Here is a 25,555-nt window from a genome sequence, read left to right as displayed (position 1 = left end):
GGACAAGTACTTACCTCACCTGCTGTTCGCGTACAGGGAGGTACCCCAGGAGTCTGCTGGGTTTTTGCCTTTCGAATTGTTATATGGAAGGCGGGTAAGGGGGCCCCTAGACCTGTTGAGAAACAAATGGGTGGGGAAGGCCACTCCCGATGAAGAGTCAGTGGTGAAGTATGTCCTGACCTTCCGGAAAAGACTTGCCGAGCTCATGGGCCTGGCCAGGGAGAATCTGGCCCAAGCCCAGAGGAAGCAGAAGGTCTGGTATGACCGCACGGCGTGGGCCCGCGCCTTCGCCGCCGGGGATCAAGTGATGGTTCTCATCCCCGTGAGGAAAAACAAACTCCAGGCTGCCTGGGAAGGGCTCTTCAAGGTTGTCAAGCAACTAAATGAGGTAAACTATGTGGTGGAGCTGTCTAACCAGGCTCATCACCGCCGGGTGTACCATGTAAATATGATGAAGCCATACTATGACAGGGGGAATGTGGTGTTGGCCATGTGTGGACACTGGGAGGAGCAGGGAGATGACCCTTTAGTGGATCTATTCCCTGGGACAAAAGCTGGTTCCCCCCCGGAAGCAATTCCCCTCTCTGATCAGCTGACCCTGGCCCAGCACACTGAGATCAGAGGGCTGCTGCATCTATACTGATAGCTGTTTTCCAACCAGCCTGAACGCACTAATTTGACTGTCCACTGGGTGGAGACTGGATCACATCCCCCTATAAGATGCTCCCCTTTTCGGGTCACCGGGAAAACTGCCCAGGACCTAGAAAGAGAGGTCAGGAACATGCCGGCCTTGGGGGTGATCCAGTCATCTTCCAGCCCTTGGGCCTCGCCAGTGGTGCTGGTCCCCAAGAAGGATGGGTCAATCCGGTTCTGTGTGGACTATCAAAAACTCAATGCCATCACCGTATCTGATGCCTACCCCATGCCCAGGCCTGACGAGCTCCTAGACAAGCTGGGAGGTGCTCGGTACCTCACCACCATGGACCTTACAAAGGGCTACTGGCAGGTGCCGCTGGATGCAGATGCCAGGCTGAAATTGGCCTTTATCACCCCTCTGGGGCTCTATGAGTTTCTGATCCTGCCCTTCGGCCTCAAGGGAGCGCCGGCCACCTTCCAGCGCCTGGTGGATCAGCTACTGACGAAGATGGAGAGTTTTGCCGTGGCGTATGTTGACGACATCTGCATCTTTAGCCAGACCTGGGAGGACCACGTGTCCCAGGTTAAACAAGTGCTGAACCGACTCCAGGAGGCTGGGTTAACCGTAAAGGCTGAGAAGTGCAAGGTGGGGATGGCTGAAGTATCTTACCTGGGCCGTCGGGTGGGGAGCGGCTGCCTCAAGCTGGAACCAGCCAAGGTGGAGGTGATCAGAGACTGGCCTGCCCCCCAAACCATAAAGCAGGCCCAGGCCTTTATTGGGATGGCAGGGTTCTATCGAAGGTTTGTGCCCCACTTTAGCACCATAGCTGCCCCCCTCACTGAGCTGTGCAAGAAGGGGAAGCCAGACAAGGTGATCTGGACCGAGCAGTGCCAGCAGGCTCTCTGGGCGCTGAAGGAGGCTCTGGTTAGTGGCCCAGTTCTGGCAAACCCAGATTTTGACAAGCCCTTTATGGTGTTCACTGACGCCTCAGGACACGGGACTGGGGGTGTGTTAATGCAGGAGATGAAAAGGGGGAGAGACACCCCATCTGTACCTGAGCAAGAAGTTGCTACCCCGGGAGCAGAACTACGCGGCCATTGAGAAGGAATGCCTGGCCATGATGTGGGCCCTTAAGAAACTGGAGCCATATCTCTTTGGGCAACACTTCACCGTGTACACCGATCACTCTCCTCTGACCTGGCTGCACCAGATGAAAGGAGCCAGCGCCAAGCTCCTGAGGTAGGCCTGCTCCTGCAGGACTATGACATGGATGTGGTCTATGTGAAGGGAAGTGCCAACCTGATAGCAGACGCGTTGTCCCGGAGAGGGGGCCCTGAACTTCCCCAGGTCACAGGTAGAGTGACCCCGCTCAGTTCAGTCTCGAAGGGGGGAGAGATGTGATGCAGTAGGGTCTGTCTGTGTGGGGGATGGGAGAGCCGGGGAGGACTTCAGGTGAGAGACAGGATTTTTAAGCCTGTAACCTGAGCCAGGTAGGGGGGAGGGGGTTAGCACCTTTGCCTGGGAAGCTGGAAAAAGGAGTCGGCTGGCTGGAGGAGGGGCAGTTCAGTTTCGGTTTTGGGCTGGGTGATTGGAATTCAGGGAATCCTATGCTGGGATCCAAGCACCCTGAACCCCCAGAAGGACTCGAATGAGGGCTCCTGGTTGGGCCTCCAAGCTCTGCTGTAACCTGCATTCCTGTTGTCCAATAAACCTTCTGTTTTACTGGCTGGCTGAGAGTCACTGTGAGTCCGAGGAAGAGGGGTGCAGGACTGGACTCCCCCACACTCCGTGACAAGGGGGTGTAAAACTTGGGAATCTGTGTGTTCAGAATTAAAACCAAACTAATTTGAGCCAAACTCCTGAAGGAGCCAGTGAAAAACAGAAAGTCCATTCACAGCACAATCGTTTCTAACTGCCCTTATTGGCATTTATGTCAATATGCTGTCATATGGAACCTCAGTGAAATAACAGTGAAACAGCACAAATAATTGGATTCTGTGGATTATTGCAGAGTTTCAGTTTTGTTTCCAATGAGATCTGTTTACTGGAAATGTCCATACTCTTACACAAAACAAATGGAGCAGCTCAAGTAAACAAAAAGCAAAAAAAGGTATGCCCAACATCCAAAGTGAGACTGAGGGTGTAAAAGATTAATTCTAGTTCTAGAGAGAGACCAGTTTTATCTGTATTATCTAATTTAAGTACAGGGAATATTGCAGGAGTTAGTAATATATCTAGTCTGTAATGAATATTTTAAGCACATCCACTGTATGTGCCTATGTTGCATACTGTCTCTTTTTTTTTTTTTTTTTTTTTTTGGTTGTTTTCATCCCATGGAAACCAGATGTGACTTTAGAGGGGAAAGGAGTCAGTTACTGGAATAATACTAGTCAAATAAGTCCTCCCTGGCCTGAATCGGAAAGATGTGTTTAAAATGCTTTATAGGTTGCCTTCCACACTGAGGTTCTTCCATGATGCTCCTTAACCTTATCCATATTGTCTGTCCTATGTTGACACGATGACCCCAGGATGATGGTAGCGTCAAGCTTCTCTTCTCTTTTCAGTTTAGGGGCAGTATGTTTGTTGCGTCCAGGTCTATACTGTAACTGTAAACACAGAAGGGAAAAAATGTCTGTTCTCACTTCAGCCTGCAAGACTGTTACTTATTCCAAATGGAAAGCTGTGGGTTTACCTGGATTTTCATCTCCACTGCTTAATCAAAGTCTCTTTTTAATGGGAAAGATTTCTTTTAATCTCAGCCTATTTGCACGGACCAGCTAGGGTGGTATGGGTGTAAGTGAAGGCAGAATTATGAGAAAAGTAATTATGAGACAATATGAACAAGAAGTGCCTGTCTATTTGTTCTACCAGATAATGCTTATTTTCTAATAGTAACGTAGGGTAATCTTAGTGGGAAGTTGCTGGTTTTGCATACAGGGTCCTCTGTTTACAGTTTGGATGAGGTTATAGAAGCCAGCTGCTTCTTTGCCATTAAACAAATGAAATGTCCAGTATCTGTGACACAGTGACAATCCTAGTGCTTCATTACCATGCTTGGCTTCTTTCATTTGATACTGTTGGATACATATTCAAAGCATCTCTGGCTCGGGGACAAGGAAAACATGGCCTACCAGTAACGTAGAACAAAAATCTGTCCACCTTTGAGCCAGCTCCAATTTGGCATCTTGGAAACAGGCTTACAAAAGTGATAAAATCATATAACATTTGGATTCCATTCAAGGTTTTGCATTTAATTGCACTTTAAGCAGAACCATGTGTATGAATTACTGAAAAGAACAAAGTGCGATTTTTGTTGATGGGCAGTTTGCATGCACTTTTCCCCCCAAACTTTACAATCTTCTTTTTCTATTAACTTTTGAAATTTATCCTATGCAAGACATGAATATAAACAAGAATGATAAATGTTAGGCTAGTCTGTAGAAAAAGACACTTGTCATACCATCAGATTATTACAGAGAATATATATTCATGAGAAGCCTATAGAACCATATTGCAGTAAAATACTGAATAGAACTAAATTGTTACATGCTGTCTGATTTTTGCATGTGCCAAAAATACTAAAATAACAAATTTTCAGACTGAAAGATACAAACTCGTCAATTTCCCAAAGAACATCCAAACTGTAATGTAGCTGGGCCATCATTATTCTGTGCCATCCTTCATTTCAAAACCTGCTTGCTCATACCATATTCCAGTCTTTTATACTTATGAGCAAGTATCTTCTGTGTGGTTCATGCTCTTCCCAATCACCTGAACTTCTTGTAGCTTGATTCTCCCCTCATTTATATCACATTTACAGCAGTGTAACTAACAGGCCGGATTCTCAACTGGTGTAAATTAGCATAGCTCCATTGACTGTGGTGGCACTAAGCCACTTTACACCTGCTGAGGATCCAGCCCATTGACTTCCATGGAATTACATCAGATATATACCTCTGTATAAGAGAAGAAAGTCAGTCTCATTATAAAATATATGCAGTTGCAGAAAGGCCCATAAAGATATTCTGACTATCAGCATATTCACAAAGATTGCATCTCTGATTTTGCTCCTACTTATATCAGTTTTACAGTGTGATAAATCCATTGACTTTACTGGCGTTACTGTTGGTTTATGTTGATGTGAAAGCTGACTCTCCCCTTGAATGTCTGATCATAAACCAGTGCCTGATTTCACTTAAATATGTTTTGTTGTTAAGGCATATGGTCAAGATGTGAAGTTCAGATCCACTTCAAGGTTTGAGTTCCAAGGTGCGCATCTGGAGTTTTGGTTTGATTCACTGTAAAGATAGGGGGTCGTTTGCACCCAAATTCAGCTCTGGATTTCAACACCACAAAATTGGGTCACATGCACAGTTTTCATTCACAACCATTTCTAGAATCTACCTTTGTAATTAAAACAAGATCATATTCGGTACCCAAGCCATGTGCAAATATAATCTTATTATGAGCAAACTGTCATTATGACCTCTTCCAACATCAGCTCCTCATGCCCACAAAAAAACAAGATGAATTACCTTTTGTGAAGTTTATTGCTAGCTAATATTACATTATTTTTATTAATTCTTTACTGATAATATGTGATTTTTGAATAAATGCATGAATAAATGGCTTTATATTATTCTATATGTAGCATATCTTAACTCTTCCAATATATTACTAAAGTTAGCTTAATGTCATATTATGGAGTCAATTTCTTAGGTTATAACTCAGTTTTTATTCACTCCTTACTAAATTAAACCTCTCACGGAAAAAGTCAATGAGAATTTTACATAAGAATTGTGTAAAAACTGAATGATAACTAAAGCTGGGCAAATAACCAATATTTTGGTTTGCTGCCTATTATGGGGAAAAAATTGGGAGTTCAGATCAAACAGAAAACAACATTTTTCTGAATTTTTGATTAATTAAAAAAATTGGAAAACATTTGTTTCAGATCAAGCAAGGTATTTTGTTTGACCTCAGACTGACTTCTATTTTCAGGCATATTTGATCTTTATAAAAGCAAAGGAAATGAAAGGCTAGATGCACAAAACTGAAGAGGAGAAAGCGGTGGGCATGCATGTTGTATTCCCAGTATCCCATTCCACTCGTACAAAATTCGTGAACAGTACTCATTTCAATATTTCCCCTTTTTTTCTTTTTTTCATTTTGATTGAAACAATTCACTGAAGTCAACATGAGTTTGAGAAATGCTTTATTCGACCCAGCCCTGCATTTTTCAGCAAAAAAAGTTTGAAACAAAATATTTTTCCTAGGTCTAATGATGACTTCAGTATTTGTTCCAGGGTGCATTTTCATAATTGCCACAATTCAGGGAAATTTGGGGGCTATTATGGAGCATGAAGAATTCCATAATTATGTATAGAAAGAATAGCTGAGGTTTGAAAGCCATTGAATGTTACATTTTTTTAAGCAATGCCAGTTTGATCAAGTACAGTAAACGGAACCAGAAGCATGTGGGATTCTGGAAGCTATCATCAGAAGAAGTTTAATTACTCTATGGGGAGACTGAAAAATAATTGAATTTTCAACCTTGTTTGTAAATGCCATTTTTATAATGATTAATCAAGGAACACGATAATTGGTAGTACCGAGCCCAACAGATAAGAAACAATTGAATTAACCCTGTGTGTTCAACCAAACCCCAATTGTTGTCCAAGGCCTAACTTAAACTTGAAGGGTTTGATTCTTCCAAGTCCTTGTGCAATGCACAAAAGGGAGTACAGACTTGTTGCCCTCCAGTGCCTCTCCCTGGTTTCTGTACAACAGGGGTGGCCAACCTGTGGCTCCAGAGCCACATGCGGCTCTTCAGAAATTAATATGCAGCTCCTTGTATAGGCACCAACTCCGGGGCTGGAGCTACAGACACCAGCTTTCCAATGTGCTGGGGGAGTGCTCACTGCTCAACCCCTGGCTCTGCCACAGGCCCTGCCCCTACTCCATCCCTTCCCGCCCCCTCTCCTGAGCCTGCCGTGCCCTCCCTCCTCCTCTTCTCCCCCAGAGCCTCCTGCACACCACAAAACAGCTGATCGGAAGGAAAGGGGAGGCTCTGACTGATGGGGCTGCTGGTGGGCGGGAGGTGCAGGGTGGGGAGCTGCTGGGGAGCTGCTGATGTATTAGTCTGGCTCTTTGGCAATGTACGTTGGAAAATTCTGGCTCCTTCTCAGGCTCAGGTTGGCCACCCCTGCGATACAGGGTTAAAAAAAAAGTGAGCTTTTTGTGAGGTGAAGTGGCCTTAGACATGATCATCAGCATGTAAATTAGGTGCTTTGTCATGGGCTGCCCTCACTGGCTTCAAGGCAGGTGTTATGTGGTGGCAGCCAACAGTACTTTCACTAATGCAGGATCAGATTCCCTTGTGCTTCTTTTGTTCAGTTCATCACTGTTTGCCTGTGCATGCATGTGGAGGATCTAGCCAGAAGAAGCTTTCTCAACCATTGAGGTGGTCAGAATTTTTTGACCCAAGTGTTTGGGGGGGGCGTTAAATGGAAAAATGGCCTTTTCTTGAAAATGAAAAAGTTTGCAAAAAAAAATTGATTTTTTTATTCCATTTTTTGTTAATTTTACTATGTTTTAAATTGAAATATTTATTGAAGACATCAAAACTCATCAAAATGGTTGTAAATTGATAATGGTCTTGATAACAATTTTGCTACGAAAATTAAAAATTTAGAAAAAATGAAAAGTGTCAGTTTCAAACCCTACAAAATAGAAATAACTTTGACATTTCAATTTTCAGTATGATTTTTAATTTTTTTGTGTGACTACTGCTACATGGAGCTTAGTTAGCCAGTTAGAGTGGATAACTAAAAGAAAGCCATACTCCACCATATAATGTTAAAAAGTGGCATTTAACCTTAGCAGAAGTGAAACCAAAATCAAATTGTGAGGAAATAGGCCTGATTCCTCATTAAGGGAGCAATGGTGAGAATAGAACTATGTTTCCTGCTTCTGAGACTCCAAATGGACTTCATTCTTCTCTCCAGTATAAAACAGGAGAGAATGCCACTGAGTTACACTGGGATAAGTTAGAGAAGAAAAAGGCGTAATATCCACCATTTATTTGTTTTAGACCACATCTAATATTATTTCAGTAACATTATTGGCTCAGATTTGCCCTCTGAAACCCAGCAGATGGGGAGACTTCTCTTCTTTGCCAGATGTGCCCAGAGCTCAGTCATGAGGCAAACTAGGCCAACTCCTAGATTAGTGGTACCAGAAATGACAGGTGGCAGACGTCAGATGAAGGTTAATAAATTCTCTAATCTGAGCAATCAGACTTAGGGAAAGTTGGACTGAGGAGGTAAAAAAGAAAAGGCAACATTTCCAAATCCATGGCTGAGTTAGCCAGCCTTGCACGCCAAGGGTTTAGAAAAGAAGGAAATAGCATGGTAGCATCCAGTATCTTAGAGGACTTTCGTTTCTTACCTGCCTGCTGCATCTTGAGCTAAGACTATCCAGCTACTATAGGGTGCAGGCTCAGATAAGCAGATCTTGTCTATTAATTTACAAGCTAAGGGTTTCAAACCTTAGCAGACCTCTTGAGGCAGCCCCTCTGTTGACACTAGAAGAAGTTCTTTCCTTCTAATTGCCAACAAACCAAAATTTGGGGTTGAAATGGGGGAAATGGTAAACACCCACAAAAAGTCCTACAGTGTGTGCCAGAAGGACTAAAATTGTATTTCAACCATTCCAGGGTAAAGGGTTCCCTCCTTCACTAATAAGTCTACAGAGCTATACCTCTCTGACATAAAAGGAGATAAGAGAGAGCATAGAGATTTCTGCTTTAGAATTAATGCCAAGCAGAAACTCTCAGATGGGCTGAATATGTCTCATATTTGTATTCCCCAAGGTGACTGGAGATTATGTCCAGTTTTGAACCTAAAGCCTTCATACCTCTTTAGAAATGCCAAGCCATTTCATCAGGACAGCCTCAAAGACTTCAAAATCATGGAGTGAAATCCTGGCCCCATTGAAGACAAGGGGCATTTTGCCATTGGCTGTAATGGAAGCATGACTTCACCCAAGGTTTACAAAAGAAATTTTCTAGGAAAAACAGATCTGATCAAATTGAGAAAAGTTTTACTTAGCTTTCCCAGGTCTCCCAATTATAGGAAACTTGCAAACTTTTCCTGAAAAGTAGCACTATGTCAAGGAGTCAAATCAGCTACTCACCCCCTAAAATCCAGAGAAGTGAAAATATATATTTATTTAGACAATAATTTAATTGCATCAGTCAGAAGAGCTCCTAAAACTTTTATAATAGCCACAGTCCTCTTTGAAGGGAATTTTAGTTTCTTGAAAATATAGAAAAGTCTACATTAATCGCATCTCCCATTTAGGCTTTCTGTGATTCGTGGGACTTCCTTCATCAAAAATTGATCCATAAGAAATAAGTACCAGGAGTTAATTGTTGCTGCCTCCATCTTCCAGAGGCAATTAGCAAAGCTACTGCTTCCCTCTGTGCATTCTCTATTAAATATGTATCTACAGGTGCTTACTGATTGCAAGGCTAAGGGTAATCGACTGGGAAGTGTTTGCCTTTTGCAGGTCTCCGACATCACAGAAGGGGAACTCAAGTGTTTTTAGCACTCCACCACTTTGTAGGCCCACATTGCACAGATCCTCAGGAGTCATATCTCAAAGTCATGGCTTCATGTTTCTCATTGCAGGGTCAGTGGGTCGTGGAACTTGTCAGAGGCCCCTCTTTGCAGCTTATTGCTACTATTAGCACAAATTTTGCATATTAACACAGATTATATTTGTATTCTAGAAAAGTGTCATTTCAGGGCTTCCGTATACATGTTTTTTTAGACATCAGTGCGGTAGTGTCCTGTATCCCCAAACTAGGGGGAACCAATTGAACAATGGGGAAGTTCTGCCAGAGCATACGACTCTCCAACTGCTAAACACATTAGATGGACATAGAATATAGGGCCAGCGCTTGGTTCCTGGGGACAGATGACCTGGACATATTCCTTAAATTGTGTTTACTGTTTGGAGTGGGCAAGGAGCCCGGGGCACTGGATCTGACATTCTTGAAATTGCCATACACAGCTGCAGCGGATTCCCCCAGAGAAACCCACAATTTCTCATATTTGTTTTCCCTTTTCCCCTATACTTTACAAAGATCTGTCAGAGGTGATAAATGATGGCCCAGACTGGTGCCTCTTGATCTGCTCACTCTGAAACCCCCAGAATCCTAGGGAAGTTAAGCAGAGTGACCCAGAAGCAGAAGATCAGCTCTTGAGTCAAAGACTCTCTGCTGATTGCATATCTGCTCACAGTGATTCCTTGCAAACTGCAGGATTTATGGAGCACACTGTTAAATTCCTGCTTTCAAGTTGGTATGGACTTTGTTGTGTAGGCAGAAATCAAATGCAGGGAATTGATATTCCTTTTCAGGATTCAAGTCTCTAATCAATAACTATTGAGGACTCTGTTGTGCCCTTTGGGCACATGCTAGTAATACAGGTCCCAGGGAGTTCAAGCTACTGTGATGCTCCTTAAGATGCGAGATCTAGACATCTCTAAAAAGTCCTGCTTTGTGCAGTAATGACTGCTAGATAGATGCCTAAACAGCAGTGTGTGCATGTTAATCAGACAGTTGCGTATGTGCAGTGGAGGCATATATTTCCATACACATCTTACTGAAAATCAGGCCTTGAATGAATACAAGTTTCTTCTGCTGAGGGCAACCAAAACTGACTGTAATCCTACTCTGCTTTGTCTGGTCAGAGGTTGGCAGAAGTTAGTATATCCTCCTGCTTATATAAATACAGGGAATTGTTACTACAAACACTGGGCCTGAAATTCCTCCAACTGAGGTTAATTTGGACACTGCAAAATCGAGAGCTTTAATGTTTTTTTCAGAAGCACGATAGGGTAAGCACCTAGTGCTGCTTTGATAGTAAGGCAGACCCAGCTAACATACCTGCAGTTGTATGACCGGTCCTCTAGTCTCCTGTGCACACACAGCATGCACTCAATGGTCTCCCATTTTCAATTAGCCCTCCAAAGATTGTTGCACCCTGACCATTCTGAGCTACTCCACAGTGCCTCACAGACCCTCTTTTCATCTGTTACTGTCCACACCCTCCATCCACACCACGCACCGTGCATACTTCACAATTGGAAACTTTCTCTCTCTCTCTCTCTCTCACACACACACACACACAAAAAGAGTAAACAGAATTAGATTTATATATCACTACTACTATCTTGTCTCTGTTTTCTCCTTAGAAGGATTTTAAGGAATGTATCAGTAGGCATTAGTACTGAGGGCAAATGAACCTCTGCAAAATATGAAATTAGGGCATTTTACAGAGAACTGAAAGAAAATGATTTGGCTGTTTTTTCCCCAGGGCAATAGCTCTTCTCTTTAATACTGCACTGATGTGCTTATGGATAATATCACCAAAAGATTTGCTCTGCTTGATCTTCTTTCCAGATTAATACAACTGATAATGAAGATGGTGATCAGGAGAAGGAGGAGGAGGGGGAAGATGGAATTTATGTGGCCATGCTGAGCTCAGGCCCTCACATTACCTCTTGTAAGTCATATTGTCTGAAAGGTTTCAGGTACCATGTCCTTGATACTGTGTTGTATTAACTGAGAAATGGTGATATCTAGAGACTGTAGGGGACTGTATACGCACACAAGAGGACAAAGTTATGGTTAAATGCTCAACCTTAATTTGCAGATTTCCTGACTTTTTAGCACTTAGTTGTGTGACCTAAGGGCTCAGGCATGCCTTTAAACACTGGTCCATGGGGGAATGTACCTTTTTGCTACACTCTTTCAATGATTTCCCCTTGGAGGCCACCCAGATCCGCGGGCTGATATGGACAGTGGCAGATCCATTTCTCTCCACTCCTCCTGTGCTCTATCAGAGAGCAGCCCTTGTGCTAGAAGAGGGCAGTGCCTACAGTTGTCATTAGATCCTACCTGGAAGCACAATTGAGAAGCTCTTTTTAGCTTCCTCTTCTCACATCTGTACAAACATTGACCAGGCCCTTAATGTTTCAGTAAGGTTGGCTGAGATTTGCAAAGGAACCTAAGGGAGTTAGGGAAGAGCTGCAGGGTTTTTTGCACAGATCCATGGTAACTGTGTAAGAAAGGCCAGCCCATATTCTGTTTGTATTTTACTGGATACTTGATATTACCCAGTTGTCTCACCTTCTGTATTATACAGGTTAAATTATGAGCCTCTTCCTCCAACACACCTAGACAGTGAGCAGCCATAATTTGACTTAAAGGGCTAGAAGTCTGGCTAGCACTGTTAGTGCTTACTGCCCTAGGTGGACACACAAACATTACCCTTCCCCGGATGTGAATATAAAAATGATGGTCCAGTTTACAAGTGAACTGAAGTACTCAGCACTAGGGACAAATCTTCATAACAGATCCTTCACAACTAAGGATCCTTTAACAAGGTGAAACAAAAGCTGCTTCTCCTTCGTGCCTCTGGGAGCATTCTGTCTTGTAGAGGCGTAAAGCTTCCTTTCACACCTCTCACATACTCCAGATGTTTTCCCCACCCACCCCCATTGCACTGACTCCGGGGACCATAATTTGGCCTTTTTTACGAAGAGAAAAAAATAGTGATGGATGAGTTTGTCTAATATATTTAGAAGCACTCATCTTTCTGTCATGCATGAGGCAGTGCAAAGTAATCAGGTGTTTTGGGTGGGTTCTAGAATTTTTTTTGGAAAATACCAGGAATGGAAAAGAAAGAAGTTTTCCAATAAATTCTTTCTATCTCAAATGCACCCTAGGTGAAACAGCTTTCTTAAAATATTAACATATAAATTGTGGATTAAAATTGAGAGGGCTGGCAGAAGAATAGAAACATATGTAAGTTAAATGCTTCTAATACTGGAAATAATGGAGGGTCTTCATAATGTTTATTAGATAATCCAGAAATGGATATAATTTTAAAAGGGGATGGAAGGAATAAGTTACGTGGCTTCCCCTTGTTATTTTAGCTAAATCCTTATGCTGTACATGGTGCTGAAAATTTTCTGTAATGTATTTCTCCACCATATCCTTATTTTTGGTCCAAAGGCCACTAAAACCATAAAGCTCACTACAAACCACATATCCCAGGGGAAATATTTATTTCATTTTAAAGAATGTTAAATGATAAGCAGCCAAGCTACAGTATATTAAAAATAAGTGATACAACTGCATGAGTTCCAGCATATTTTACTAACTCATGTGGGCTGTGTTGCTTTGAAAATGAAACAGTACAGATTTGGGGAAAGGGTAGTGCATGTGATTCCACTTCAATAACTCTGAAAAACCCTAATGTTGTTGTATACATGAATACCTTGTGTACTGAGGTAGCAAGATATAATGAAAGCTTCCACTGTTCATTTGGTAAATATTTTAAAAGTCATTCAGAGTTATACATTTGACAGCTTTCCACTGTATTAGTTCATAAAAGTTTTATTAGCAGTGCTGGTACTTCTGTGGAAATCTGTGAAACACAAAATGCTTCCAGTTGGCAAATTTTAAATAAAACAATTCATTCTTTAGCATTAACAGACAAACAGAGCACAGGAGACGAGTGTGGAGTCAGACAGAAAGCCTGGGAGGAATCAGGCAAGAGGAAAGAGGACAAGGAGGAAGAAAAGGAAGAGGAAGCTGAAGAAGTCAAGGGAGTGGAAGAAAAGAAATATGAAGAAAATAATTCAGAGGAAAAGTCATACAGCTTTGATGACAACAATGACAATGTATATGTCAGCATACCTGATGATGATCCTGAAGTGGGTGGAAGAGACTCCTTTTTCCTGGACAAGCCACCCCTACCTCCTCGAGCTCCGTCTCCCACTATAAAACAAGATTATATTCACGACTTTTCACAAGGTATAGTCTTGACAAAAAATAATTTTTCGTCATATGTGTAATACTTGTTAAATGCTGCTGTAGAGATTCTATATGGATGTGGCTAATGGTGGCTGGCTAGTCAGTAAGGCCCTGGTTCCGGAAAACAAACAAGTGCTTAATTGCATTGCTGAGTCAAGGCCTAAATCACTAAGTACTACAGATAGTGTAGTGACGACAGACTGTAGAGCACTGGTTCCAGGCATAGTTTTCTTCCTCCTCCCATCTCAGAGATCTATAAAATAATACGTGGTGCATAGGATTATAAGGAAGGTTTTAGACACAATACTGAATTAAGATGTTAGTTAAGTTACATTTAAATTGTTGCTTGTTTGCAAAGCTTGCAGTGTCACAGGTAAAATTAATAGAATTTACTTTATGCATTCTAATAGGGAAAAGTAACCCAATATTGTATTAAATATAAGTTCGAGCTAGTATTGTAGTAGAAATGTAGCCATCTTTTGAATCATGGAGTGGACAATGATCTTGGTATTCCTGTTTGTGATGAATGGCTGACATCATGACCCTAATGCGCTGACAGGGCTATCACCTGGATTTTTAAAAACCTGACTCATGGAACAAAAATCAAATATTAAATTTTGTAGTTTGCATTTCCCCCATGGAAAGGCAAAAAAAAAGATGATGTGGTAGCACTTCTAGAAGGGTGATAATAGTTTTCCTATTGGAAAAAAATGGGTAAGAGCAAATCCTTAAATGCCAAATATAGATGTTGAGCTAATAACAAAAATAAGCTTGCCCTTTACAGACACTATCTGTAAGTATCCAGATAAGTCCATTCTGAATTTGCTGCACAAATATTTATCTTTAATATATGATGAAAATCTGAGAACTCTAACCATAATCTCTGGTTCTTCTTTGAGTACAAATCAGTGTAGATTCCCCTGTACGTGTACATGCTCCCAGGCACACAAGAGCAGATTCTTTTTGCTAGCAGTGTCCATTGGGGCTGTGCATGAACCCTGTACCTCCTCATGCTTCTATATGAGGACAGAAAGGGTGGGATGCCCCTGATGGTCTCTCAGTTTCCTCTGACCACCCATGGCAATGAGACAGAACCTCATGGTGTCCTATCTGCTGACAAGTCTATTATTATATCTTCATCTAAACTTCTTGAAACATTTCAGAGTGGCCTTCAAGCTCTTACAACATCTTGGACTGAATAATCCTTGGCTGGATATAAATTCTTCAACTTAACCCCTCCTATATGAATGAACGAACAAACATACACACACGCAACTCCCCTGTAAAAGGACCGTAACTTGATGGGTTCAAAACCTGTAGGCTTCCACATGTGCCCAACCAGTGATGGACTCATTCCACTTAAAGATGGGTACAGCAGGTGCCTTTTCTGCCAGATTAAATTCCACATTCTGGTTTGCCTTTCTTTCGCTGCTTGAATCCCAGAATCGTGAGATGCAAAACTCAAACTCCATCTTTTACAACAATCCATGAGAGTGGCATTGGACTCAGAAGATCTGGGCTCAAACTCCTATAGTAGCCAAACCTTCATCCTCTTGTGCTCCGTCAAGGGGACAGATGATACCTAAGACTTCATCAGAGAAGTCAGTACCAAGTGAGGAACCATGACCAACACTGACCACAGCACTGGCTACATCAACACTGACCAGAACTGATGAGGCCAATGAACAGCAAAACCTCAGACATCAGAGCAGGTCACTGAAAGAGGCCACCTAGAACACTGAGGCAGGAGCTTCAGGAAGAGCTCAGTGTCCTCTCATGTAGAGACATACAGGAAAGCATCAGGGATAAATCATCAAACTCTCCCAGCACTGAAGATGAGTGAAAAGGAGCAAACTACAGTGCGGCAGATTTCCTTGGTTCTGGACCCCACTGCCAACTCCAACCTTGGTATTATGGGGGAACAATTGTGCTCTGCAGAATGGTCATCAGCACTGAGATGTCCACTGGTACTGATAGAAGCACCTGCACCCCTACCCAGTGGCAGCACTGTACCCACTGGCACTGTCCATGGCGGATACATGCTTATCATCACTGAGGCACACTTCACCAGTATTGAGCAGGAAGCCATCCCCTTTATGGTCACTGAACCATAAGAGTCTGAAAAAACATAAGAGTTCTTCAGAACTTAGCCACTGCATGAGAACTGGCATTGGTCCTGTCAGCAACCTTCCAACCACGTATATTCATACGGGATGCCAGTCTGGGTCTTCTTGGACTAAATGGTCCTCCTTCACAAGCCTGAAGGAGCCACTTTTCTCCATCAAGAAAGAGAAGATCTCCCTCTCTGGCAGCCTAACTGGCAAGGCTGCAGACCCCAGAGTACCAGGAGGAGTGGGACCTGTAGGCACAAATCCATCAGCATCAGACATTGCCCCTCAAAGACCTTTCCTAATCATCAACCAGCAAAGTGGTCACCTCAGCATTGATACCAATGCTGGATGATTTCAAAGCATTCCAAGAGCTCCTGGTATGAATCACAGACACACTGGAGATCCAGACTGCATTTATATCTGAAAAATCTCACAAGCTATTCATTTTCCTATCTTCACCTTCCCCATAAATGTGGGATTGCTAGATCCATCATGAACTCCATGACAAGTGCTGGCCACTGTATCACTAACAACAAAACATATTAAGACATAGCAGGTGCCACCTTCCAGGTTCAAATATTTTTATTCTCACCCTAATCCCAATCTCTAGTGGTCTCAGTCATCCAAGAAAAATCGCATTTGGCCAAGAATATGCATCCCAAATAATTGGATCTGCTATCTCTATATCACCAGTGAATGGTGGCTAATTGCCAGGCTCTCCTACACAAATGAGAATTTCCTACATGGGACAGAGCAACAATCAGCAAGCTCCCTCGCAAGACTTGGGAGGAGCTTAAAGACATTGGAAAAGATGGACAATTGGTGGCAAATATGTCCCCGTAATCCACAATGGATGTAGCTAGATACATAAGCACTCTGGTGTTAGTGAGGAGGGTGTCCCGTCTCCAAGCTTAGACCATTCCTCATGAAATGCAAGCCATAACTGAGGATTTGCCATTCTCACTCTGGACATTTACAGAGCCCTACTTTAATACCTAAAGAAGAGTAAACCCTTCCAGTGCTCTCCCTGGTTCTTTGTGTATTGAAAGGCGAGGTGATCTCATCACAGAGACTCTCCAGGTGGATTACACGATGCATTTCCACTTGTTACTGTCTGGTTAGTGAGCCTCACATGTGAACGTCAATACTCACTTCATCAGAGCTCAAGCAAGCAAGTCAACATTTGTCAGAAATGTGCCGGAGTCACAGAGCTGTAAGGCAGCTACATGGACAAACCCACTGACCTTCTTTAAACATTATGCACTTGACATGCAGCCAGGACAGATGCCAAGTTGCAAAGAGCAGTACTTCATTTTTTATTTGATTAGCACAGATCATACTCCTCATACCCACTCAGAGGCACTGGAACAATTTGTTTAGTGGGGGTGCTAAGAGCCTTGAACCAAACGGTAAACCCCGGGATATAATGGAAACCACTTCAAGCCAGGACATACAGCAGTACCGCCAGCACTCTTAGTTCCAGTGCCAGGGAACGCGCTATCCAGAAGAAGATACTGCTTGGCAGTCACATACAGTGAGATTCACACTGACACATGCTCAAAGAAGAAAGAAATGAAGCTTACTTCTTTGAGGGAGCCCCTGCATATTCCCATTTGTGGGATCAAGGTGCCTACACCGCAAACTTCTGAACCTTCTGACAAGCAGTATCCATTGGGGGCCCCTCACTCCTCCCTTTTCCTCTGATCCTGGAGGGTTCTGATGGTGTAAAAGTGTGGAGTGGCCCCAACCACCCCTCAGTTCCTTCCACTAATATGGGAATTCTTGCCCTGAGACTCCAGTGAAGCGGGGAAGATGGGCAGGGAGTGTGAACATGCAGAGACTCCTCTTACAGAACTTCAGTTACAGGTAAGTAACCTTCATTTCTTCTTTGAGTGGTCTCTGCATATTCCCACTTGTGGGAGTTAATAAGCAGCACAACCCCTAGGAAAGTGGGCTAAGGAGTTCTAGGTAAACAAGGACTGCAGAACGACCAGAACAAGCATCAGCTTTGGATGCCAGGTCAAGAATGAATAGACTCATAGACTTTAAGGTCAGAAGGGACCATTATGATCATCTAGTCTGACCTCCTGCACAGTGCAGGCCACAGAATCTCACCCAGCCACTCCTGTAACAAACCCCTAACCTATGTCTGAGTTATAGATCAATCTTCTCATGCCCCCAAGATATATTTTTGCTAGAAACAACATATGTAGCTTCATATCTGTCATACAGCATGGTGGGATGAAGAAAGCATATGGGCATGCTGTGAACATGGCCTTTCTCCTCTCTCAGTGGTGCAGCAAGGGCACCCTCCCTCAGGCTTCCAGCTCCCCAGCTGTTGCCTTTCTGGGTGGAGGTCCCCATCTCTCTCCCTTCTGACTGGGTTGTTTCCAGACTGCACGGTTCCTTGCTTTCACAGTGCATTTCGCAGCACTGACAGGTTGCCCAAGGGCACCTGCTGACTGTCTCTTTAAACAGTCTACTTACCATAGGGTAAGTAACGATTCTTTATTTTTTTTTTTGAGCTAGGACTTCAGGATTTTGTTCAGTATGAATTAAACTCTGGCAATTCTACATTATGTCTGGTTATTGTATAATACATTTACTGGTGATTGCGCAATAATGTTAGCAGCCATTTTAAGTTTAGCCTAGCTCCTTTCCACTGCCTAGACTGCCTCTCAGCTCTAATCCTCTGGTTTTACAGATTTCCTGCTTCCTAGATCCTTACTTCCTTCACAATTTACACTCCGTAGTCTCCCCACCCCATTCTACTCTACTGTATAGTCTTTGCTATCTAATCTATCCCCATCTTCATAGACTGTCAGGGTTGGGAGGGACTTCAGGAGATTATCTCGTCCAACCCCCTGCTCATCACAGGACTAATGGCCCCCTCAAGGGTTAAAGTCTCAAGCCTGGGTTTAGCAGGCCAATGTGCAAACCACTGAGCTATCCCTCCCCGCTATTCATGTCTGAGTGGCTATGTGTTTTATAGCTTGCTATTCTGCAGGATGTGGGTGTTTTAGTTTTTGGCTTTTTTGTTTCAGTGGGATTTCCTTCAGTCCTCTAACTTGAAAGAAAAAGCAGGTTTCATGCAGGATGCTACAAGTTTATATGCATATATTAAAAAGTAAAGATTACAAATGATAAGCACATCTACTTACCATGAAGTGATGAACTGCCACCATGACCCCCAAATGCCCCTTACTTCTCTTGCGATACCCCCTGTTCTCAGTAGCTACATAAATGAGAGGGGTAGGCTTGGAATAAAGAATTTTTCGGTATAAATTTGGATTAACCTGCATAGCTCATATGTGGCTACATCATGCATTAGTAATGCTTCCATCTCTGTCTCATGCCTATTAAACATAAATATGGACCTGAACAGATAGATAGATATGGACATAAAGCGCACAGACAGTTAACAACCTAGGGTTAATATAAGATTCCTCTGAAACAATTCCTATATGAATCCTTCATTTAAAATGTGTTTTCATGAAGTATTAGCTTTGGTTTCATCGTTAAAGCTTTCTGGGGAAGGGGGAAAGGAAAATAACACATGAGGATCTTCTCTAAATTAGGATGATAGTTTCTTTTCAAAGAGAAACTATAATGAGTCATCACTACACATTTTTAGAGCCTTTTACTGCAGGTATTGCTCAGGAATAGATAAAAGGCATTTTAGTGCTCAGCCCTTTTTCAGAGAGAGGGTTTCTTTGCTGATGGCATAAGAGTGCCCCCTATTGGAGTTCTGAGAATGAAAATGTCCACTGAGACAGAAACATGGAAACAGACTATCTATTTCTCACATTAAGTATAGAATATTGCAGACTTTTTATCTACTACAAGTAGATGCTTTACAATATATTTTTATAGATAAGAAACCCAGAGTACACAGTAGATGATAATAATGTAGCCAGTTTACATGAACATAGTATCACTTTTAAAACTTACTCACTTGATGGAGTCCCCAAGACACACAAAATGTTTCTCACTCTAATCAGCAGTGGAAAGGTTTTAAGCATTAAGAGACATACACAGGGGATGACAACAACATAAAGGGAACCCCAATTAACTACCAAAGCCTACTAGGGGATCTTCTGTTTGTTTGGGGACAGTAGGTAGACAGCAGTAGGCAAATGTAAACATTTGTCATTTCAGTGGCCTCAGAATTACTCATTAATAAATTGTGCTAAGTATGTTTGTGACATCTGTCCAAGTGTTTTTAAAACCACTGATTTAACCAGTCTACCAGCTGCTGTTTTTAATATCACTTTCTCTACACAAGCTTCTAATATATTGCTGTCTAAAAAATGAAATCTGGGATATTACTAATTCTGCCTACAGCTTTTTAAATAGAAAGTGAAAGCTAAAAATGAATGCAACGGGCAGCCAGAAAACACAATATATGGAATATGGGGAATATGGAAGGTGGAAGCAGAGGCTTAGGAAACCTTTTTTTTAACACAAAATGAATTACAAAAGATGATATACAATGGAACTGTATGTCCTGAGTTGTAAAAGTACATCCAGGGACCCTTTGATCAGAGCTGTCCCTTGAGTATGGCGAATCAGGGCAACTGCCCTGGGCCTCATGCTTTGGGGGGCCCCATGCTTTGGGGAGCCTCACGCTTCAAGAAAATCATGAGGAGCGGGCGGGGAGATGAGGTGAGAGACGGGTGAGTGAGCAGGGTGAGGAGGCGAGCAGCAAGTAGGCGGGGGGGGGGCAAGAAGGGTCCCTCCTACAGAACCTTCCCCCCCCGCGCCTCCTGCTCCCCAGCAGGCCCCACCGAGCAGCCCCTCCACCTCCCTCTCAGCACCTACCGCCAACCGTGGATCAGAAGTTTAGCTGCTTTCGCAGTCTCAGGAGACGCTGGGGAGTCCAGCACACTTGGGGGAGGGGGCAGAACTGGGTTGGGAAGAGGCAGGATAGGGGTGGAAAGAGGCAGGATGGTGGTGGGGATGGGATCTGGGGGGGGCCACCCCCTTAGGGATGGCCTTGACTTTCATGGTTTATAGTATAGTACTACAGTACATCTTGGTCAAAGTCAAAAAACAGGTAGTGTTTGCAGGATAGTTGTCCCATTAAAGGAAACTGGGCTTGGCTCTCCTGTTCCAGTCCAAGTGGATGATGATGAGGGCAGGGCAGAACCTGGGGTCTATAAGGGTATGTCTACACTGCAATTAAAAACATGCAGCTGTCCCGTTCCAGCTGATGCAGGCGTGTGGGGGTTGGGCTGCAGGGCTGTTTTATTGCAATGCAGACTTCTGGGCTCAGGCTGCAGCCCAGGCTCTGGGACTCTCCCTCTTCATAGGGTCATAGAGCCTGGGAATCAGCCTGAGCCTGGACGTCTACGCTTCAGTGAAACAGCATCCAAGCCCACAAGCCCAAGTCAGCTGGCACAGTGGTTGTCTAATTGCAGTGTTGACATACCTAATAAGGTCTTGTGAGCAAGAGACCAGGAGAGTCAGAGGAGACTGAAAGGGCAGGAGATAAGAGCTGCCAGAGACAGAAGGTAGTTTCTGGGAGAAGGCTGAAGACAGGAGAGCAGCCAGAAGGTTTTGCTGGCTGACAGGTCTTAACCCAGAGAGCATGGACTGGAGAAGGCTGAAGGTGACAGCAGAAGAGGGAGATGCCTGCTGGCTCTAAGCCAGAGAGGTGGAGCCAATGGCCACAGGGGGCTGAAGGAAAGGGGAGCAGCGAGGGGGCTTATCCACTGATGTCTCTTTGCTGGAGAGCTGGACCCTGAGAAACAGTGGGGAGTGAAGGCATGAGGAGTGAGGGGTGCTCCCAGCAGAGAGGCTGTGGGAGCTCCCACTGAGAAGAAGAGGATTGCACCCATGAAGGAAGGGCTGGACTCTTCTGGCAGAGGGATGGAGATGTGGCAAAAGACACTGGCATTTGGTGAGAACAAAGCTGGATTTTTTAAGGACTAATTTCACTGGGATGACGTGCTGTGGAACATTTGTGCTATGTTTTATTAATAAGTGTTGATGGACTTGAGAACATGGTTGCATGGATTTGCTGGGGATCCAGGAAGGAAAATGAGGTGAGGGAACAGATGCAGGGCTGCCCCTAAGCTAGGAGGGAGCACCTGGAAAGAGGCTTCATGTCTACAGAAGGCATGTGGGAGACAAAAGCTAAAATTTTCAAATACTGATAGGTAAAGTTAGACTACCAAGGTTGTATTTTGGCATATAAGTGAATTGATTTTCAAAAGTGCTGAGAACCCCACAGCTGCCATTTATTTTGCTTTACTATTAAGGATAAGAAACCTTTTATATTCAGTGGAAGCTGCTAGGTGCTCAGTATTTTTTAAAATAAGGCCATTTATTTAGTTACCTCATTCTTGGGTCCCAGTCTCAAAAAGTTTAGCAAAAACTATGAAGAAGAAATAAGAATGCAGTGCTTCCCCTAGAAGCCATCTGTATGGGCTTTAATAAGAGCTGTGGGAAATCAGGCCACTTTTATTTAGGTGCCTAAATTGAAAATCTTGGCATCAGAATGCAGCTTTTTGAAGCCTAAAGACTGAAAACAACTTGTCTATGTTGCAGCAAGGAAATGGGAAGAAGACAGAAAGGAAAGAGATAAGACTTCTGGTCATCTGGAAGTATACTGTGGAGAAGAGGATAAATCTGAGGATGATGAAGAGGACCCTTATACTTTTGCCGATTTGGATGACAGTGTGTATGATATGATACTGGCCTCTGATGAGGAGAAAAGAAAGCAACATGGATCCTTTATTATAAACCGGCCACCAGCACCTGCCCCTCGTCCCTTGAGTTCCCCTAAGGAAGAGAACACTCCCTACATAGTACAAGGTAAGGTTTGTTTAAAGATATTTACTGACAGATAAGTGTTGCTCCGGGTAGAGTTGTCTGTTGTGAATGATGAATATTAATTTTCTAAAGATTATCTTCTACTTGAGGCTGAGGTCCTTTGCTTATTAGTAAACTTGAATCAATCTATTCTCTCTTTGAAACAAACTGAAAAAGTATCCAAGTTGTTGCTAATTTCAATTTCGCATCTAATAGGATGCTACTTTAAAAAAAACTAATCAAAATTACTTAAGATAGTAACACAATATGATGGAAGATGAAAAATTACTAGACCAAATACTGAACTGGTATAAATCAGTGGAGCTACACCAGTTTACACCACCTCAGGATCTGGCCCATTCTGTTCATTGTGTCCTTCAAACAGTTAAAAAAGGGTGCAATATATTGCCCAAGTAACAATATAAAAAAAAAGCTTTCCTTTCTCCAACCCCAGCTTCAGAACTTTCTTTACTGTGGTTCTTCCCTTAAATCCCATTTACCCCATTTGGAGTTATATTTTGAGACCTATCATTTAGCCAGCTTTTAACCCATTTCATGTATGCCCAGTTAATTTTTAATCTAAATATTGTACAATGCCAAATCAAACACCTTACAGAAATCTATGTATATACACTCTTGCCTTTATCAACACAACTTGTAAATCATCAATAAAAGACATCTTTAGTTTGACAGGATCTATTCTCTAGAGGCCCGTGGTGATTGGTATTAATTATATACTCCTTTAATTCTTTATTCTTAATTCTTAATTCAAAAGTCCTGTATCAGCTGCTCCATTGCCTGGGATTGATGTCAGAGTGACAGGCCTATAATTACCCAGGTCATCCTGTTTACCCTTTTTAAATACTGGTACAACATTAGTTTTCTTCCTGTCTTCTGGAACTTCCCCAGTGCTCTAAGAGTAATTGAAAATCAACAATAACGGTTCAGCAAGTTCCTCAGCGAGCTTCCTTAAAACTCTTGGAGGCAAATTATCCAAACCTGCTGATTTAAAATTCGTTCCATTCTTCTTTCATCTATCACAAATCTTCAGTAAACCGTGTTGAACTCAGGGGAAGAAGATGTGGAGAAGAGCATTTAGGAACTGATGTTTCAGTATCTGTGATTAAACATTTCTGTATCCGGAGCGCACACAGCATTTCCTTTCCTAGCAATCTTATTGTGGCATTAAATTAGCATTTTGAAATAAAGTATCTTAAAGGTTTTTGTGTGCACAAATTGTCATTATGATAGTTAATGAGCGAACCTCAAAGATATAGAAGCTCATTTTGGTAGGAATAATTACACATAAATTAGAATGTGTATCTGAACTTTATCAAAGTGATCTCATAGACTCATAGACTTTAAGGTCAGAAGGGACCATTATGATCATCTAGTCTGACCTCCTGCACAATGCAGGCCATACAATCTCACCCATCCACTTCTATAACAAACCCCTAACCTATGTCTGAGTTATTGAAGTCCTCAAATTGTGGTTTGAAGACCTCAAGCTGCAGAGAATCCTCCAGCAAGTGACCTGTGCCCCATGCTGCAGAGGAAGGCGAAAAACCTCCAGGGCCCCTGCCAATATGCCCTGGAGGAAAATTTCTTCCTGACCTCAAATATGGCGATCAGTTAAATCCTGAGCATGTGGGCAAGACTCACCAGCCAGTAGCCTCGAAAGAATTCTCTGTAGTAACTCAGATCCCACCCCATCTAACATCCCATCCCAGGTCACTGGGCATACTAACCTGCTGATAATTTGGCAATTGATCTTTGATTAATTGCCAAAATTAGGCTATCCCATCATACCATCCCCTCCATAAACTTACCAAGCTTAGTCTTAAAGCCGGATATGTCTTTTGCCCCCACTTCTCCCCTTGGAAGGCTGTTCCAGAACTTCACTCCTCTAATGGTTAGAAACCTTCGTCTAATTTCAAGTCTAAACTTCCTAGTGTCCAGTTTATATCCATTTGTTCTTGTGTCTACGTTGGTACTAAGCTTAAATAATTCCTCTCCCTCCCTAATATTAATCCCTCTGATATATTTATAAAAAGCCATCATATCCCCCCTCAACCTTCTTTTGGTTAGGCTAAACAAGCCAAGCTCTTTGAGTCTCCTTTCATACGACAGGGTTTCCATTCCTCAGATCATCCTAGTAGCCCATTTCTGAACCTGTTCCTGAAATTTCTGCTTCTGAAAAATTGGGTTGGAAATCTCATGGGAGCAGGCGTTCTGGTGAGATGTCTAGTACTTCCTGCTTTTGTTCTGTCAGAAATACTGTGAAAACAGTGTTTCCTTTTCTCTTTGAATTACCTGAAAAAGAAAAAAAGATCAGTGAAAAAGTTATCCTGATTTATTTTTTTAATTAAACAAAAATCATACCAAGTTCAGTTTGAGCTTTGACCCAAAGTTTGGGCAGGTTCTTAATTTATCCAAATCAGTTCATCCATCTCTAACAATTACAGAAGACATTATTCCACAACTGAAAAGCTCCTTTCTTCAGTTCAGTTTTATGTAAATAAGGATGATTCTGAAATATAAACTGGAGTTTAAACTATGCTGAAGGGATGGAAATGAAAGCGAAAATGTATACAGTAGCGTGATTGTGTTTGGCTGGGATGGGGCTAAAACTGTGTCTCTAAAAAACAGTTACCTCAGGTATCTCTACTCATTACAGACAAAGCCAAATATGGTTGAATGTAGCTGGGCTCATTGGAGACCAGTTGAATTATGGGGCTGGCCATAAAAAGAGAGAGAGGTTGTTAAGAAGTGGTTTGTCAAATGTGCTGGAAGTGTAGTTTGTTTTGTTTGGGATTTATGATTTGATTATTAATACACAGACATTTTAATTTTACTATGGGTAGTTTGGCATATTGTATTTTGCTGGCCTTTAAGTGTTTGTCTCCTAACATTTCCACAGAAATCTTAAGTGCTGTATAAAGAATAGCCATTTTACTACACTGAATATTCTGCATCTGTACCACATTTGCCAAAAGGATCTTTTCTTTTACAGAGCTATTACTAATGGCTGTTGGTATCGTCAGCATAAGCTATTTCCCTCTAGGTTTCTCAGAATTTAGCTAGATGTAAAAGAATTGC

At 42.6% G+C, this 25,555-nt stretch overlaps 1 protein-coding gene across 2 annotated transcripts in view; it reads left to right on the top strand.

Annotated features, from left to right (window-relative positions):
- The window catches only part of BANK1 (B cell scaffold protein with ankyrin repeats 1), a 310,492-nt gene that overhangs the window by 243,485 nt on the left and 41,452 nt on the right, over positions 1-25,555 (top strand). For both annotated transcript variants that reach the window (XM_075066227.1, XM_075066228.1), the window contains exons 9-11: positions 11,109-11,211; positions 13,200-13,529; positions 22,193-22,459. In XM_075066227.1, the coding sequence (XP_074922328.1) occupies positions 11,109-11,211; positions 13,200-13,529; positions 22,193-22,459 (700 nt within the window). The remainder of the gene's footprint in view (positions 1-11,108; positions 11,212-13,199; positions 13,530-22,192; positions 22,460-25,555) is intronic.

The sequence above is a fragment of the Chelonoidis abingdonii genome, chromosome 5 (genome assembly GCF_003597395.2).
Source record: "Chelonoidis abingdonii isolate Lonesome George chromosome 5, CheloAbing_2.0, whole genome shotgun sequence".
Classification (NCBI taxonomy): domain Eukaryota; kingdom Metazoa; phylum Chordata; order Testudines; family Testudinidae; genus Chelonoidis; species Chelonoidis abingdonii.
This window is presented reverse-complemented; position numbering and strand designations above follow the sequence as displayed.